The 16,286-nt window shown below is 39.7% G+C and overlaps 1 protein-coding gene across 2 annotated transcripts in view; it reads right to left on the bottom strand.

The window, feature by feature from the left end:
* LOC122540996 (protein FAM227B-like) overlaps positions 1-16,286 on the bottom strand; it is a 297,628-nt gene that overhangs the window by 6,225 nt on the left and 275,117 nt on the right. For both annotated transcript variants that reach the window (XM_043677410.1, XM_043677409.1), the window contains exons 13-15: positions 15,297-15,374; positions 14,871-14,945; positions 650-710 (exon numbers count right to left, since the gene is read on the bottom strand). In XM_043677410.1, the coding sequence (XP_043533345.1) occupies positions 650-710; positions 14,871-14,945; positions 15,297-15,374 (214 nt within the window). The remainder of the gene's footprint in view (positions 1-649; positions 711-14,870; positions 14,946-15,296; positions 15,375-16,286) is intronic.

Raw genomic sequence — 16,286 nt, 5'->3', positions numbered from 1 at the left:
CTCCCACTTCAGGGAAGATAGTTGAAAAATGTACATGAATTTATATAGTTATTTTCACTTTTGTCTGGGTAACTAAGTGGCTTTTGATCTTGATTCCAAAATAAAATGATCTTATATACTTTGTTCATTCATAAATAAAAGCATCAGTAAATTGTCAATGCCTGTCCTGTCTGGTACTTGGGCCTACTTTAAACCTATTTGTAAGAACAAATTTTGGTATATTCCCCAACAGTAAGTCATTTGAAAATAAAATTCTGAAACCATTATTTGATGTGCTTGTGTTTTTTTTAAATCTATTTTACTAATTGATGATTTTGCAACTAGAACTTCATTGTCCCACAGGTATTAAACAAAAATAAGCCACAATGCATTCAACTACATTATCTAGTTTTTTCAAGTTTTAAAACATCTTAAATGTCAACAAGCTGTCAGCAGATCTATTCCAGTGTGTTTTGTAACTAATCCTCAACTAAAATATTTCTTTACCAGAAATTTTTCTCATGCATTAATATTCAATGATGACTGCTCTTTTTACATGTAATTATAGAATGATGTTAAATGAATCAGTTTCTTAGAGTGAATAGCAGAAATCATAAATAGCATCAATGAACAGCAAAGCTTACTCATTTAGGATAATATACAAACTTACTGATTTGCTGGGAATTGACTCAATCTTGTCTTCCAAGCCATTGGACAACTTTTTTTTCAGCCTTGTGTGACACAGATAAAAAAATTACAAGTTTCTTCACTCAAGGGGAAAAGAATTTGAATTCTTTAATGAATTTACATCTCTAAATTTATGACTATAAAGGGTATTAACCTGTTTTTAAAGGTAGAGGTTTCTCATTTATTTTTTCCATACAATTCTTACAGGTGCTGACTCTGGCTGCATCCAATGGTACTAAGAGTTGAAGTGATACCAAAACAACAATTTTCATGTTCAAGTTTAGAGTGTAAGGCTATTCAATTATAATTCACATACATCCCAGCAGACCTGAGGGAGCGTCACTCGAATCAAAATGTTAACTCTGATTTCTGTCCACAGACACTGCCAGACCTGCTGAGCTTTTCCAGCAATTTCTATTTTTGTTTCTGATTTACAACATCCGCAATTCTTTCGGTTTTCACAACAAACCATGATGTTTTCTCACCTGACAGTCTCAATCTGTACATTTCAATGGAGGTTACTGGATAATGTCCAGAAACAGGAGCTGTGTTTTTGGCTAAAACAATTGGTTCCCAACTTCTAATCTAGATATGGTAATTGCACTCCAGAATTCTAATCTTTATATTTCTTTTACATTATATGTTTGATGCAAGGCCAGCGCCTGGAGAACACCAACAGCAGAGTATTCAGCCTGTGGCAGTATTTTGTAAGCCAGTACAGTAAGTATGATTTGGAGCTGCCGGTGTTGGACAAGGGTGTACAAAGTTAAAAATCACACAACACCAGGTTATAGTCCAACAGCTTAATTGGAAGCACTAGCTTTCGGAGCGCCGCTCCCCACAACCACCTGATGAAGGAGCAGCACTCCGAAAGCTAGTGCTTCCACTTAAACCTGTTGGACTATAACTTGATGTTGTGTGATTTTTAACTTAGTACAGTACTAGAACAGATATTTACTTGTGGAGACTTTGCTATGAGGCAATAAAGGTAGTTCTAAACTAAATGTACTTAGGTTGTGATTCAATTTCAACAGCTGAGATTCTTTAGCTCTGTTATGACATTGTCAAGGCAGTTATATCATCGAACATGTGAGGGGATTAAAAATGTTAACATTTTAAAAATATATTCTTATTGAAAAAATAGATTTTTAAATATTACAGCAAGTACAAAACAATACAGTTCAAAACAGTACAAAAGGCCCAAAAAAATCCCCAATCCACCCTCACGTACAAATGTATAAACGTATACAGAAAAATATAGAATTTAAAAAAACCCAAACTGGCTATTTGACTAAATAAATAAATAACCAACAACAAACTAATAAATTGTAATTACTCAGACCAGCCAAACAAAACACTCATACGTTCACAGTTCCTCTTCCCTGGATATTTGTCTCATGAAACACAATGGTTACTTCTATATAAAAGCCCTTGTTAGTTTGGCAAATAAATCTGTGTCAAGTTATTCCAAAAGGGGCTGCCATGTCTTGTAAGAATTCTCAGTTTTGGGGTATACCATATTTATGAGAAAATCCAGGGGAATATGGTCCATAACAATCTTCTGACAGGCCTGGGGGATTTTCGGATAGCAAGATATTCTTTCTTGCACAGAACGTGAGAATATTGAAAAGTTTTTTCTTATGCACGTCTGCAGGAAATACAGTGGGCAGGCCCAAAAGGAGAGCGATAGGGTCCTTCTCCACCCCTACACACAAAATCCTCTCCATTGTGCCTGCCACAGCACTCCAATATGTTTGAAGTCTATCGCAAAACCAAAGACAATGGGTAAGAGTGCCAGTACAGACTTGGGACATGCTGAAGATACCTCTGGTTTAAGTTTTGACAAAAGGTCAAGTGGACCCTGTGGAGAATCTTCAATTTAAAGCATAGGTCCCATTGCAAATTTTTATCTTCCTTGCATTCTCCCAAATATCCTCCATGCCTCTGAGGAGACTTCAACACCCAGCTCTCTCTCCGACATCTTGCAGAGTCGATCAGACTCATCTGAGGGGGCATCCCCCTCTCTATGTCGGACTTGCAGGGATCAGTCAAAAGTGTGGCCTTTTTTGGAATAAAATCCCTAACTTGAAAAAAAACGAAAGAGGTCTCTATTAGATAACTCGTACTTCCGTACTAACTGATCGAAGGACGTCATTACGTCTCCCTCAAATAAATCACCCATCCAAGACACACCCCTAGCTGCCCAACATTTAAATCCTGAATCTTATCACCCCTGGTTGAAAACCTGCCATACCCACTATGGTGTAAACAAAGGTGTAAACTAAGATGTTTTGCCAATATTGCCTTCCCTCTGCTGAATCACCCTCCATGCTTTAACAGTATTGATGACTATTTAACAGTATTGATGGCAATATTCCCTAACTGTCCTTATTTGTCCAAAAACAGCAAACTGGTAAGGGGGCACCTTGCCTGGGAGGCTTCGATACCTAGCCATATTGAAAGAGGATCCCCACAAACCCAATCACTCACGTAGGTCAAAAGCAAGCTTAATTGGTAATTTTTAATGTCTGGAAGGTCCACTCCCCCCAATCTGTGAAGCAGTTACAGTTTGGCTAATTTAATGAGGGGCCGCTTACGATGCCAAATAAAGGAGCTGAACCAGCTGAGTGTTTGTTTATTGAAAATCAGGCGGAGCATCCGTATAGGGTATAGCAAACAAGGGAGAATATTCATCTTAATAAGCACTATCCGACCAAGCCACAAGACTGGAAGTGCCTCCCATCTTTGAAGCTCTTGTTTAATTTTTTCAAATAATTGAATAAAATTGGCTTTGAACAGCCAATCCAGAACTGGAGTAATGAATATGCCCAAATACACAAAACCCTGCTGTGACCACCTGAATGGGAATCTATAGTCGCCTCCAAGAGCCAGCTCCTTCGTAAGACCCCTGTAGGCATAGCCTCTGATTTAGCAAAATTAATCTTATACCCCGAAAAAGTGCCAAACGCACGAATGCATTGTATCATGCGAGGCACGAAACTGTTGGATTTGTCAAAAAAAATTAGGACATTGTCTGCCTACAACGAGATCTTATGTGATTTTGACCCCACTTCTGGAGCTGATATATTGGGATCCCCCATGAATGGCCTCCACTAATGGTTCAATCACCAACGTAAAAAGCAATGGTGACAGGGGACAGCCCTGCTGGCTGCCCCTAAAAATTTTACAATTGCTTGATCGTATCCCATTGGTGATGGCCGCTGTGAGAGGGCCACTGTAGAGAATCTTTACCCATCTTATGAAGACTTCGCCCAAACCAAACCGCTCTAGAGTATAGAAAAGGTACAGCCACTCAACTCGGTCAAATGTCTTCTCTGCATCTAAAGAAATCACCAATCCCTATATTGACTGCTGTTGGCACGCTTGAATTACATTAGGCAGCCTCCTAACATTATTGGGAGATCTGCGACCCTTTATGCAGCCTGTCTGATTCTCTTTAATAATAGAAGGTAACACAGTCTCCAGCCTTAATGTGAGAGTCTTAAGAGAGGATTTTAAAGTCCACATTTAAGAGCGAGATGGGCCTGTATGAAGCACAGTTTTCCGGGTCCTTCCCTTTTTTAAGGATAAGTGAAATATTGGCCTCTCTCAGAGATGGTGGGAGACAATCATGACTGTATGAATCATTAAACATAATGAGCATCGGGCCTGACAATACACTTATAAATTCCTTACAGAATTCACTGGGAAGTCTGTCAGGACTGGATGCCTTTCCAATCTGAAGCTGCCTCACATCTTCCTGCATTTCTTGCTCTGATAAGGGGGCATTGAGAAAGGACTGTTGCTCAGGAGTCACACCCAGGAGCTTCTGATCCCTATAAAAGGATTCCATTTTGGCCTGCCCCTCCTCACAAGCCTCCATGACTCTCTCCGCACCAGGAGAGGGCGAGGATGTTGACCCAGACCCAATCTCTGCACTACGACCAGGTGAACTCTCTCTATCTTCAATTGTCTCATCCCAGCCTCCAAGTCAAGGATTTTTCGGCAGACAGTCCTCAACAAATTCCACAGGCCATTCACTTTCCTTACCCTCAGGTAGACCAATGATCTAAATGTTTTTACTCCTGCTCCTGTCCTTACGATCATCCACTTGGTCACGCAAATTACAGAACTGCGTCTCCAGGGCTTGGATCCTATCCTTAAATGAACTGGCATCAGCTTCCACCACTATGACCCTGTGCTCTACCTCATCCGTCCCCTTCTCCAGGTCTCCCAGCTGCTGCTCATGCTTCTGCAGCATGAGAGAGATTGGTGCCAGCTTCTCTTCAATCTGTTTCCCCAGCATCTCGCGAGATTTCGAGAGCTCATTCACCAGAGCCTGGAAAGTAATCAGTTTCGAGGCTGCTGCAGGATGAACTGCAGACCTGGCCTCGGATGCTCCTCCTCCCTTTTTTGGCATCTCTGGCTGGCTGGAAACACAGGTAAGTTCATTTTTAGAAGTTTCTTGGGGCTCCACAATCTTTGCGGAGTCCCAAGATATCACAATGGCCTGGGTTGGGCGGATTAAAGCTTCGTACTGCGATGCAAAGCTCTGCAGTGCGATCTTCTCAGATCGCCGCCATCTTGGATCCCCAAAAATGTTATCATTTTTAACAGTACGGAACCCTGTAACCAGCGATGTGCCGCAAGGATTGATGCTAGGTACACTGTTTGTGTCATTTACATAAATGATTTGGATGTGAATAGAGGAGGCATGGTTAGTAAGTTTGCAGATGACACCACAGTTGGTGCTGTCATAGACAGGTAAAAAGGTTACTTCATCATGCAATAGGACCTCGATCAGATGGGCAAATGAGTCAAGGAATGGCAGGTGGAATTTAATTTAGATAAATTTGAGATTTTTGCATTTTGATAGGACAAATTAGGGAAGGACTTCCATACTTAATGGTAATGTCCTGGGGAATGTTGCCGAACAAAGAGACCTTGGGGTTCAGGTTCCTAGTTCCTTGAAAGCAGAATCGCAAATGGGATAGTGAAGAAGGCATTTGGTATGCTTGCCTTTATTGGTCAGTGCATTGAGTATAGGAGTTGGGAGGTCATGTTGTGGCTGTACAGGACATTGTTAGGCCATTTTTAGAATATTGCATTCAATTCGGGTCTCCCCGCATCCAGGACAAAGCAGCCAGCTTGATTGGAATCATCCAAAAATATCTGCTCCCTTTACCATTAATGTTCAGTAGCAGCAGTGTGTATAATCTACATGATGCACCTCAGAAATTCACTGAGACCCCTTAGAAAGCAGCTCCCATGACTACTTCCATCAAGAAGCACATGGGTAGTAGATGCATGGGAACACTGCTACCAACAAGTTGCCCTCCAAGTCATCCACCATCCTGACTTGGAAATGTATTGACATTCCTTCAGTGTCATTGGGTCAAAATCCTGGAATTCTCTCCCTAATAGAATGCAAAGTCTACTATTACAGGACCTGGACTGTCAAGAAGATACCTTCTCAAGAGTAACTTTGGATGGGTAATAAATATTGGTTCAATCAGTGAGATCCACATCCCATGAGTGAATATGAATTTTGAAATAGCAGAAGTGCACACTTAGAAGGTTCATTTATAAACTAATGAACAACCAAATTAATTAATTCAATTGAATAGAGGTGACTGGGTAGGTGACGTGTTAAAGCCATAACATGTGGACACTGGTGGATGCCAATGTGGGCCATTGTGATCACACCAGCGAGTATTGGCTACTTGAGGAAATTTGAGGGAGAGGAACAGTTACCTAAAAACTGTGTTTCAGGAGACAGTCACATTTCCTAAGATTAATTACATCAAATTTGGACCATAGTGAAGGACAGGAGGTTGTATCTGTAGGTGAGATAGGTATGGGATCCGCAATCTAACTGTGGAGAAGCTTCAGCCAGTGCCCTTGTCCAATAGGCACAAGGTTCTTGCTCCCAGTGTGAAAGAGGGCACAGAGTAAAGGAAAGATGATCAAACTGACCAAAGCACCAAATTACAGAGCTCAAGGGGGAGCAGAAAAGAGAAAAATGGAGTTGTAATAGGGAATAGTATGGTTACAGGAATAGATACATTTCTCTGCAGCAAAGACAGAGAGTCCTGAGTTGTATTGCCAATTGGTGCCAAGGTTCAGGACATATCTTCTGGGCTGGAGAAAAAACTGGAATGGGAGAAGGATCCAATTTTGTGGTCATGTAGGTACCAATGACAAAAGTAGGATGAGGAAACAGTTTCTGCTGAGGGATTATGAGCAGTTTGGGGATAAATTAGAAAGCAGAACCACAATAGTAATAATCTCAGGATTACTACCTGAAGCACGTATACATTAGTGTTGGGTAAACAAAATTAGAGAGGTAAATGCATGACTCAAAGATTGACATGGGAGAAATGGGTTCTGATTCATGGAGCACTGACACCAGCACTGAGGAAAAAGAGCCATTCCATGGGATGGACTTCATTAGAACCATGCTGGGACCAGTATAGAGTGAATTGAATAATTAGGGTTGTAGATAGGGATTTAATCTAATTAGCTGGTGGAGGTTACAGGTGAAGGGAAGTATAAAAAAGCAAAAAGACCCTCTACACCCCTCCCTTATCTTTGATGGTTTGCATTGCCCTTACTGAGCTTTGTACATAAATTATTCACTTGGAAACACAGGCGATTTACTGATGGTGGTTAATAGGTAAAAAAAAGTATCACAGGTGATTCGGTGATGGGAAAAGAAAGTTCAGTTGTGTGTAAGAGCACTTCTGGATATAAAATGAATCAAAATAAACAACAGAGAAAAGGTGCTGGACAGTGAACAAACAAACAATGGAAGTGTGATAGGAAGCGGCAGAAAACAAATGCAGAAGAGTGCAGTGGAAATTAGAACCAAAATTAGTAATAATGGTAAAAGCTTTGTATCTGAATTCACACTGTATTTTTAACAAGGTAAATCAGTCACCTGCACAAATAGAAATAAATGATATGACTTGATAGTCATTGCAGGGTGACCAGGACTCAATATTCAACAGCATTGAAGAATAGACAAAAAGGTGCAGTAATGCTGTTAATAAACGATAGCATCAGTGTGGTGATGAGTAGTCCTATTGGTGCAATAAGTCATAATATAGAATCAGTTTGGGTGGGAAAGGGATGGCAAGGCAAGGATGTCATTGTTGGGCATTGTCTATAGGTCATCAATGCATTGCCTCACTGTAGGACAAAGTATAAATCAGGAAACAATGGAGGCATGTAGGATGGGCAGTATAAGTATCACGAGTGATTTTAATATGTACATTGATTACAAAATTAGAATGGGCAAGGATAACATGGATGATGAATCTGTAAAGTGCATCAGGGATTGTTTCTTAGAGCAGTACATTACGTAACCTACATTGGTAAAGGCTATTTTAGATCTAACAATATGTAATAAATAATGTGTAATAATAAACAAACTCAAAGTTAAGAATGTTGTAACAGGCTAGCAATCACAATGTCAGAGAATTTCAAATTTAGTTTAAGGTAGAACAACTCAGCTCTTAAATCAAGGTTCTCAACTTAAATAATAGTAACTGCAGTTATGAAAAAAATGTTGTCTAAAGATGGCTAAGAACACAAACTAAGGGGAAAGTCAGTAGTGGCAGACATTTCAGAATGTTCAGTAAAAATGTATTCTGGTCAAAAAGAAGAACTTGATGAGAAGGATAAACTACTCATGGTTAACAAAGGCGCTCAAGGAGTGTATTTGATCAAAAACTAAGGCATATAAAACAATGAAAACTAGTGGTAAGCCAGAGGTTGGGATTTTTTTTTAGGAATTAGCAGCAGATGACCAGGAAGCTAAAAATAAGGAAGTAAATTTGTTATGAAATTAAATAGGCAAAAAATATAAAAACAATAAGCAAGAGCTTCTATGGGTAAAATGTGATTGTGGGTTGGTTGAGAATGCAACTAGAACATCGATAACAAGGAACAGGGAAGTTCCAAATAACTTAAAAACAATATTTTGCAATGGACTTCATGACAGAGGATATTATAGACATTCCATAGGCATTAGACTAGTAAGGTGCTAATGGGAGGAAAGGTACTGTAACAGTCTCTATCCTGGGGGACAAAATATTTGACAAACTATTGGAACTGAAGGCAGACAAGTGGCCAGGACCTGAGCAACTGCACTCAAGGTTTTAAAGGAAGTGGCTACAGAGACAGGGGAAGCACTGACAAAATATTCTAAAACCCATTTGACTTCAAGAGGGTTCCAGTGGATTGGAAAGCTACTAATGTGATGCTTTCCAAGAAGGAAGGGAGACAGGAAGCAGAAACAACAGGAGTCTAACATCTGTCATTGGAAAAATGCTGGTCTATTACTAAGGGAGAAATAGCAGTTCATAACAATGCAGTCAAAGTCAACATGGTTTTGAGAAAGTGAAATCATATTTGTGACAGCTGTTTGTCAATTTAACAAGCAGAGTCAATAAAGGAGAAATGGTAAATGTGATGTTTTTGGATTTCCAGAAGGTATTTAATAAGATGCTATGTAAACGGTTACTGCATGAAGTAGGAGCTCATGGTATTGTGGGTAATGTATTAGCATAGATTGGGGATTGGTTAACAGACAGAGAAGAAGAACCAGGGTTAATGAGTCTTTTTCAGGTTGGAAATATGTAACAAATGGATTACCACAAGGATCAGTCCTAGGGTCTCAATCATTACCCATCTATATTATGGACTTGAGCAGGGGGCAGATGTAAAATATCCAAATTTGCTGACAATACAAAATTAGGAGGGAGGACATGTTGTGATGAGGAAATAAGAATTTTGTAAGAGAATATAGATAGCTTGGGTGAGTGGGCAAATCCCTGGCAGATGGAGTTTAGTGCAGGAAAGTGTGAAGTCAAGCACTGGTAGGAAGAAATAAAAGGCAGACGTTTTATTGGGGAGACTCCAGAAATATTCAGCACAGAGGGATCTGGGTGTTTTGTGCCTGAAACACTAAATGTTAGCTTGCAGGTGCAGCAAGTAATTAAAATAAATAGAATTTTGCCATTTATTGCTGGGGTTTCGAGTTTTAAAATAGGGAAGTCTTGTTACAACTGGATAGGGTATTGGTGAGGCTACAGCTGGAGCACTGTGTACAGTTTTGCCCCCCTATTTAAGAAGGGATGACAAATCAAGATTGACCAAATGAATTAGGCCTTTATTCATCAGAGTTGAGAAGACTGAGGGGTGATCTAATTGAAACTTATAGAATCATACTGCATGGAAAGAGACCCTTTGGTCGAACTTGTCTATGTTGACCAAATTTCTCAAACTAAACGAGTACCATTTTCCAGCATTTGACCCATATCGTTCTAAACCTTTCCTATTCATGCACATGTCCAAATGTCTTTTAAATGCTGTCACTGTACCTGCATCTACCACTTCCTCTGGCAGTTCTTTCCACATATAAACTACATTCTGCATTAAAAAGTTGCCCCTTAGGCCCCTTTTAAATCTTTCTCCTCTCACCTTAAAATTATGCCTTCTGGTTTTGAAGTCCCACACCCCAGGGAAATGACATTTCCTATTCACCTTATCTATGTCCCTCATGATTTTATAAATTTCTATAAGGTCACCTTTCAACCTCCAGTGCTCTAGTGGAAAAAAATCCCAGTTTATCCAGCCTTTATAAATCAAACAATCCAGTTCCGGTAACGTAATTGTAAATCTTTTCTGAACTCTCTCTAATTTAATAATAACCTTCCCGTAGCAGGGCGACCAGAATTGTACACAGTACTCCAAAAGTGGCCTCACCAATGTCCTGAACAAACTGCAACATGGCGCCTCAACTCCTTTACTCAATGTTCTGAGCAATAAAGGCAAGTGTGCCAAACACCTTCTTTATCACCCTGTCTATCTATGGCAGTGGTGGGGTGTAGAGTGCTGGCGGAGAAAAGATGTTGATAGTTCAGATAAGCGAGATTTGGCAAATACCTTGTTGAATACCAGCAGTGAAGTGGAAAGCAATAGAGATGCAGTCAGTGAAAGAGATAACCAGAATTCCTGTCGAGGGAAAGAGCAAAACTTCTTCAGGGTAGGCATTCCTTGAAGAGATGTGGCAGTCAATTAATTAAACACAATGTAGGAACAAATTACTGCAGATGCTGGTCAGACAGTATCCAAGGAGAGAGACTGATGCCTGGTGGAAATACCATCACCGGGATTTTCACTCTTCGATCAGGTAGAATCAGGAGAAATCCCAACTCTCCTAAATTCACCTTTAAAATTGGTTGCTCTCATTTTAGATTTGGAGGTTGGATGGATTATGAGCCAGATGACCCAGAGAAAGTTAAAGTAGCTGTTTGTTCACAAGGTGGGCTGGGTAGAATGTCTCCCTGAGGACTCCGGCACTCAAAGTATAAGATTATGTATTAAGCACATAGCACATCCCTACTACTATCACACCATTACTCTCTGCACATCTATGCCCTTGTAACCATGGTACATCATACCCTTATGCCAATCCAACCATCTACCACATCCTTTAATACCCCATATGATGTCAATCACCCCCATTACCCTTTTGTAGTCCCTATGCCAACTTATATTACCTCACCTATCAACCCTTGTCCTTCCCTTTTATACCTATTCATCCAATATGGGATGGTGGCATAGTGGTTAGCATTGCTGCCTCACAGCGCCAGAGACCTGGGTTCCATTCCCACCTCAGGTGACTGTGTGGAGTTTGCACGTTGTCTGCATGGGTTTCCTTCGGGTGCTCCGGTTTCCTCCCACAGTCCAAAAATGTGCACGTTAGGTGAATTGGACATGCTAAATTGCCCGTAGTGTTAGGTGTAGGGGAATGGTTCTGGGTGGGTTGCACTTTGGCGGGTCAGTGTGGATTTGTTGGGCTGAAGGGCTTGTTTCCACACAGTAAGTAAAGTAATCAATATTTAGCAGGGCTATTAAACAGGAGATATTTTTGACAGAAGATAAAGTTGCCGGTCCACAAACATTCTGAAATGACTAGCATTATTCCATTTTAACCTCATATTTTTGGATAGTCCTTTGACAACTTTGCCAGTCCCAATGAGGATATGCATCACTTATGCACAAACATGTCCCAAAAGATACCTTACAGATGTTCATAAGATACAGGAGCAGAATTAGGCCAATTGGCTGGTATGCTCCTCACCCCTATTTCCCTGCCTTCTGTCCATATCCCTTCAATCCATTACCAATTAAAAATCTGTCTAACTCCTCAAATTTACTCACTGTCCCAGCGTCCACAGCACTTTGAGGTAGTGAACTCAACAGATTCACAACCCTTGAGAAGTAGTTTCTCCTCAAGTCTGACTTAAATTTGCTACCCCTTATCCTAAGACTTTCCCTTATCCGAAGACCTTACCTCCCTTAAAGGCACCCCAGCACCAGATGCAAAGGAGTACCATACCTCTCCGAAAAAGGGAAGATACAAGTCATTCTGAGAGCCCTCACGGATGGGAACACGACCATCTGCAAGTTTTCCTCCAAGCCGCACACCATCCTAATCTTGTATTATATTGCCATTCCAACACTGTCACCGTTTCAAAATCCTCTCTAATAGTATTGAGGATGTTCTGACACACCATGTACTAAAGTGGTTTAAGAAGGAAACTCTCCTAACAACACTCCGTGCATTTAGGGATGGACAAAAAAAATACAGGCTTAGCCAGCATGCTCACACACATGAATGAATTTAAAAACAAAAAACAAATATCCATGCACAGAGGGAACAAACTATAGTTATATCACTTAAATTTCTATATTGCGGCCTGTACACAATGGAGAAAAACATCACTCATAAATAAAAATGTTGACACTTCCTGACACTTCTTAATAGATCAACATTTCTTGTCACTTCTGGACAGGTTCTCACACGTAAATAAGTCTTAACAAGTTGAACAGTTCCAAGGGCTCTATGCACCATTAATGTACAATCTTCTCCACAGTCCCAAAGGGCACCTGACCTCTCCGAACAAAAGAATTCCTGACCCCTCACCTCCAGAGTGACCTAAGATCATATCTATAGTGGTAATTTTTTCAAAGGGGTATCTATCTATACAAGATAAATGTACCGTAAACAGACCTGCTCTTACCTAGCCCAATCTCCATACTTCAAGTTCCAGATATAAGGAAATCCAATTTAAATGGAGGCCTTCACCACTTAAATGGCCAGTTGTCTCTGAGAACTATGTATGCATGCAACTCAGCCCCCAATCCACCCCGATGAAAATGAGAGACATCAGGTTTGGAGGTGGGTTTTTGGATTCCTGACTTCTGATATTTTCACCAGGGTAGAGATATTCTTCACCCTGGTAAACATTGGGGCCCATTAGTAACATACCATTAGTTGAAGCTTATCAATGGCATTGTCTAGTCTAGGTTGACATTGACAACCAACTTTCCTCATCATCTGCATAGTTTTGGCAGATAGAGTTATGCACAATCCAAAGGGATTCTACAAATATATTAAGGACAAAAGGGTAACTAGGGAGAGAATAGGGCCTCTTAAAGATAAGCAAGGCCACCTATGTGTGGAACTGTAGGAGATGGGGAAGATGCTAAATGAATATTTTGCATCAGTGTTTACTGTGGAGAAGGATATGGAAGATAGAGAACTTGGGGAAATAAATATGAAAATTAAAATTGAAAAATGTCCACATTCTGAATGCATAAAAGTGGATAAATCCCCAGGACCTGATCAGGTGTACTCTAGAACTCTGTGGAAAGCTCGGGAAAAGATTGCTGGGCTCCTTGCTGAGATATTTGTATCATCAATAGTCACAGGCGAGATGCCGAAAGACTGGAGGCTGGCTAATGTGGTCCCAGTATTTAAGAATGGTGGTAAGGAAAAGCCAGGGAGCTATAGACCGGTGAGCCTGAAAGTGGTGGCGGACAAGTTATTAGAAGGAATCCTGAAGGCAGTGTTGCTGAACAAAGAGATCTTGGAGTGCAAATTCACAGTTCCTTGAAAGTGAACTGGATAGGATAGTGAAGAAGGCATTTGGTATGCTTCCCTTTATTGATCAACGAATTGAGTATAGAAGTTGGGAGGTCATGTTGTGTGTATAGGACATTGGTTAGGCCACTATTGGAATACTGTGTGCAATTCTGGACTCCTGCTATAGGAATGATGTTGTGAAACTTGAAAGGGTTCAGAAAAGATTTACAAAGTTGTTGCCAGGGTTGGAGGGTTTGAACAATAGGGAAAAGCTGAAAAGACTGGGGCTATTTTTCCTGGAGCATGGGAGGCTGAGGGATGACCTTATAGAGGTTTTTAAAGTCATGAGTGGCATGGAGAGGGTAAATAGACCTTTTCCTCAGGGTGGGGAAGTTGAAAACTAGAGGGGATAGGTTTAAGGTGAGAGGGGAAAGATTTAAAAGGAACCTAAGGGGCAATTCTTTCATGCAGAGAGTGTTGCATGTTTAGAATGAGCTGCCAGAGGAGGTGGTGGAGGTTGGTACAATTACAATCTTTAAAAGGCATTTAGATGGGTATACAAATAGGAAAGGTTTACAGGGATATGGGCCAAATGCAACCAGGTTTATTTAGGATATCTGGTCAGCATGGATGAGTTGGACCAAGGATCTGTTTCTGTGCTCTATGACCTGCCTCACCATTGAAAGGAGGTGTCTGAGAGGTAAGCTTATTGAGGTGTATAAGGTAATTGACTCTGCAGAACAGCTTTATCTGGAAAATTCCTATTATGTTAAATGAGTAGTACAATGAGGCGATGGATTCAAACACATAAAAGGCAAATTTGGGACAGATATCAGCAAGTTTATAATTATTCTGCAATCTGATGAACATACAGTCAGAAACATCAATTTGTTCCTGAAACAATTCCAGAGGTTTTACCTTCACAATCTCCTGTAAGTCTATTAATAAATTTAATTGAGCTCCATAATGTTAGTCATAACTTTCTGTACTGTATTTCTCTTGCTGTTATGGAAGCCATTCCACTTAAAAAGGAATAGATTACCTCAAGTATAACATCAGTTTTTGACATGAATATATTGCATTCCAAATGTTGTATTGAAAGAGCCCAAAGATTGCATCAAAAGTATGCACTTTTCTCATTTCACTGCTAAGTTCTCACAAAAGCAGCATTCTAATTTTGAGTCAGCGATTGCTATTTCATTACTTCAGGCAATATATATATTTCTTGCTCATCAATAGAATTTTGTACAAAAGTAGTACAAACCTGTCTATTTTGTTGTTAAACTGGATTCGTTCCCTTCTTAATGTTGCAAGTGCCTTTTGGGTTTGCTCGTGTAAACTAAAAGACAGAGGAAAAGATAAAATGCAGAAGAGATACGAGTGAATTATTTAGTAATCACTGCGCAGAACACCATTAATTGTATAGGATATGCTGCGTACATGTGGGAAAACAATGACTGCAGATGCTGGAAACCAGATTCTGGATTAGAGGTGCTGGAAAAGCACAGCAGTTCAGGCAGCATCCAAGTACATGCGTTCAATTAGCGCAACAGTTAAAACTCAATGTAAACTTTAAACTTAAAATATAACCTTTACTTTGAAATCAAAATGGTTAAACTATTTTTTAAAATAAGAATCAATGTGGTGACAGTGTAACCTAAAATAAAATACATGTAGATTTTTAACTTACTCAATGATTTTCTGGTGGCGCTCTTTACTTTGTTTCTTTGTTTCTTTGATTAGATCTTGATAGGTTGGAGAGGGTGGCGTGCACTGGATTCAGTTAAAGTTAAAACGATAACTACTTTAAGACTATTTAGTATCCTTGGGTAGTAATTGCTTTGTTTTTATTTTCTCATTCATCTTGCAATTTTATACTTAAAGACAGAAGACAAGTTAAGAAAATGGAGCCAAAAGCAACATGAGAATTTTTTTTAAAGTGGGGTCCAAATCAGTTATGTGCAACTCAACATAATTTGAAGCCTCCTGGGATGATGAACAAAACCATAGTTTCATTAAAGGTCAAGGCTTAGCACTGAAAGTTTAATCAGCAACAAATTAATTCAAAACTTAAAAATGCAGACCCAAATTAGATTCTTGTGCTGCGAGCTTTCATTTGGCTGAATAGTCTTTCCAGCAGTTTGATACCACCATGTTAGCCTTCCCAGCACATTGTGAATTAATAGTTCAGGTTGCTAAAAAGATAAAACATAATGGATAATCTTCAACACTAGAGCAAATTGGCATGGCAACAAGATGACAGTACTTACTTAAAGAATAAGAATAATTTCATCACAGTTGCAACATTCATTGGTGACTGAACATGTAGGCTATAAATTGCCTTTAGTACAACCTCCATCTGACACTGGCAACTTTCAGCTCTAACAAAGGCTTTTGATTTTTGTTTGAAAAGTCAAATTTTCACACAAGCATACTGTTTGCAATATTCTTTCGGAATAGCTTTGTTTCCATATAAGATTTTTAAAAGCATGGTCTGTTGGAATATCAAGCAAAATGTGTAGATTTTATATTCTTTTTGTCTAAATCAAAAAAAATCTGAATTTGGTGAAGCTTATTTTAGTCTATTTCAGTTGATCTGAAGGTAGTTTACTATTAGAACAGGCTGTAAAATGTATTTTGCTGACAGCAACGAGCATCAGGCAATGGAATTAAACTCGGT

This window comes from Chiloscyllium plagiosum, chromosome 36 (genome assembly GCF_004010195.1).
Source record: "Chiloscyllium plagiosum isolate BGI_BamShark_2017 chromosome 36, ASM401019v2, whole genome shotgun sequence".
In the NCBI taxonomy this organism is placed as follows: Eukaryota; Metazoa; Chordata; class Chondrichthyes; order Orectolobiformes; family Hemiscylliidae; genus Chiloscyllium; species Chiloscyllium plagiosum.
This window is presented reverse-complemented; position numbering and strand designations above follow the sequence as displayed.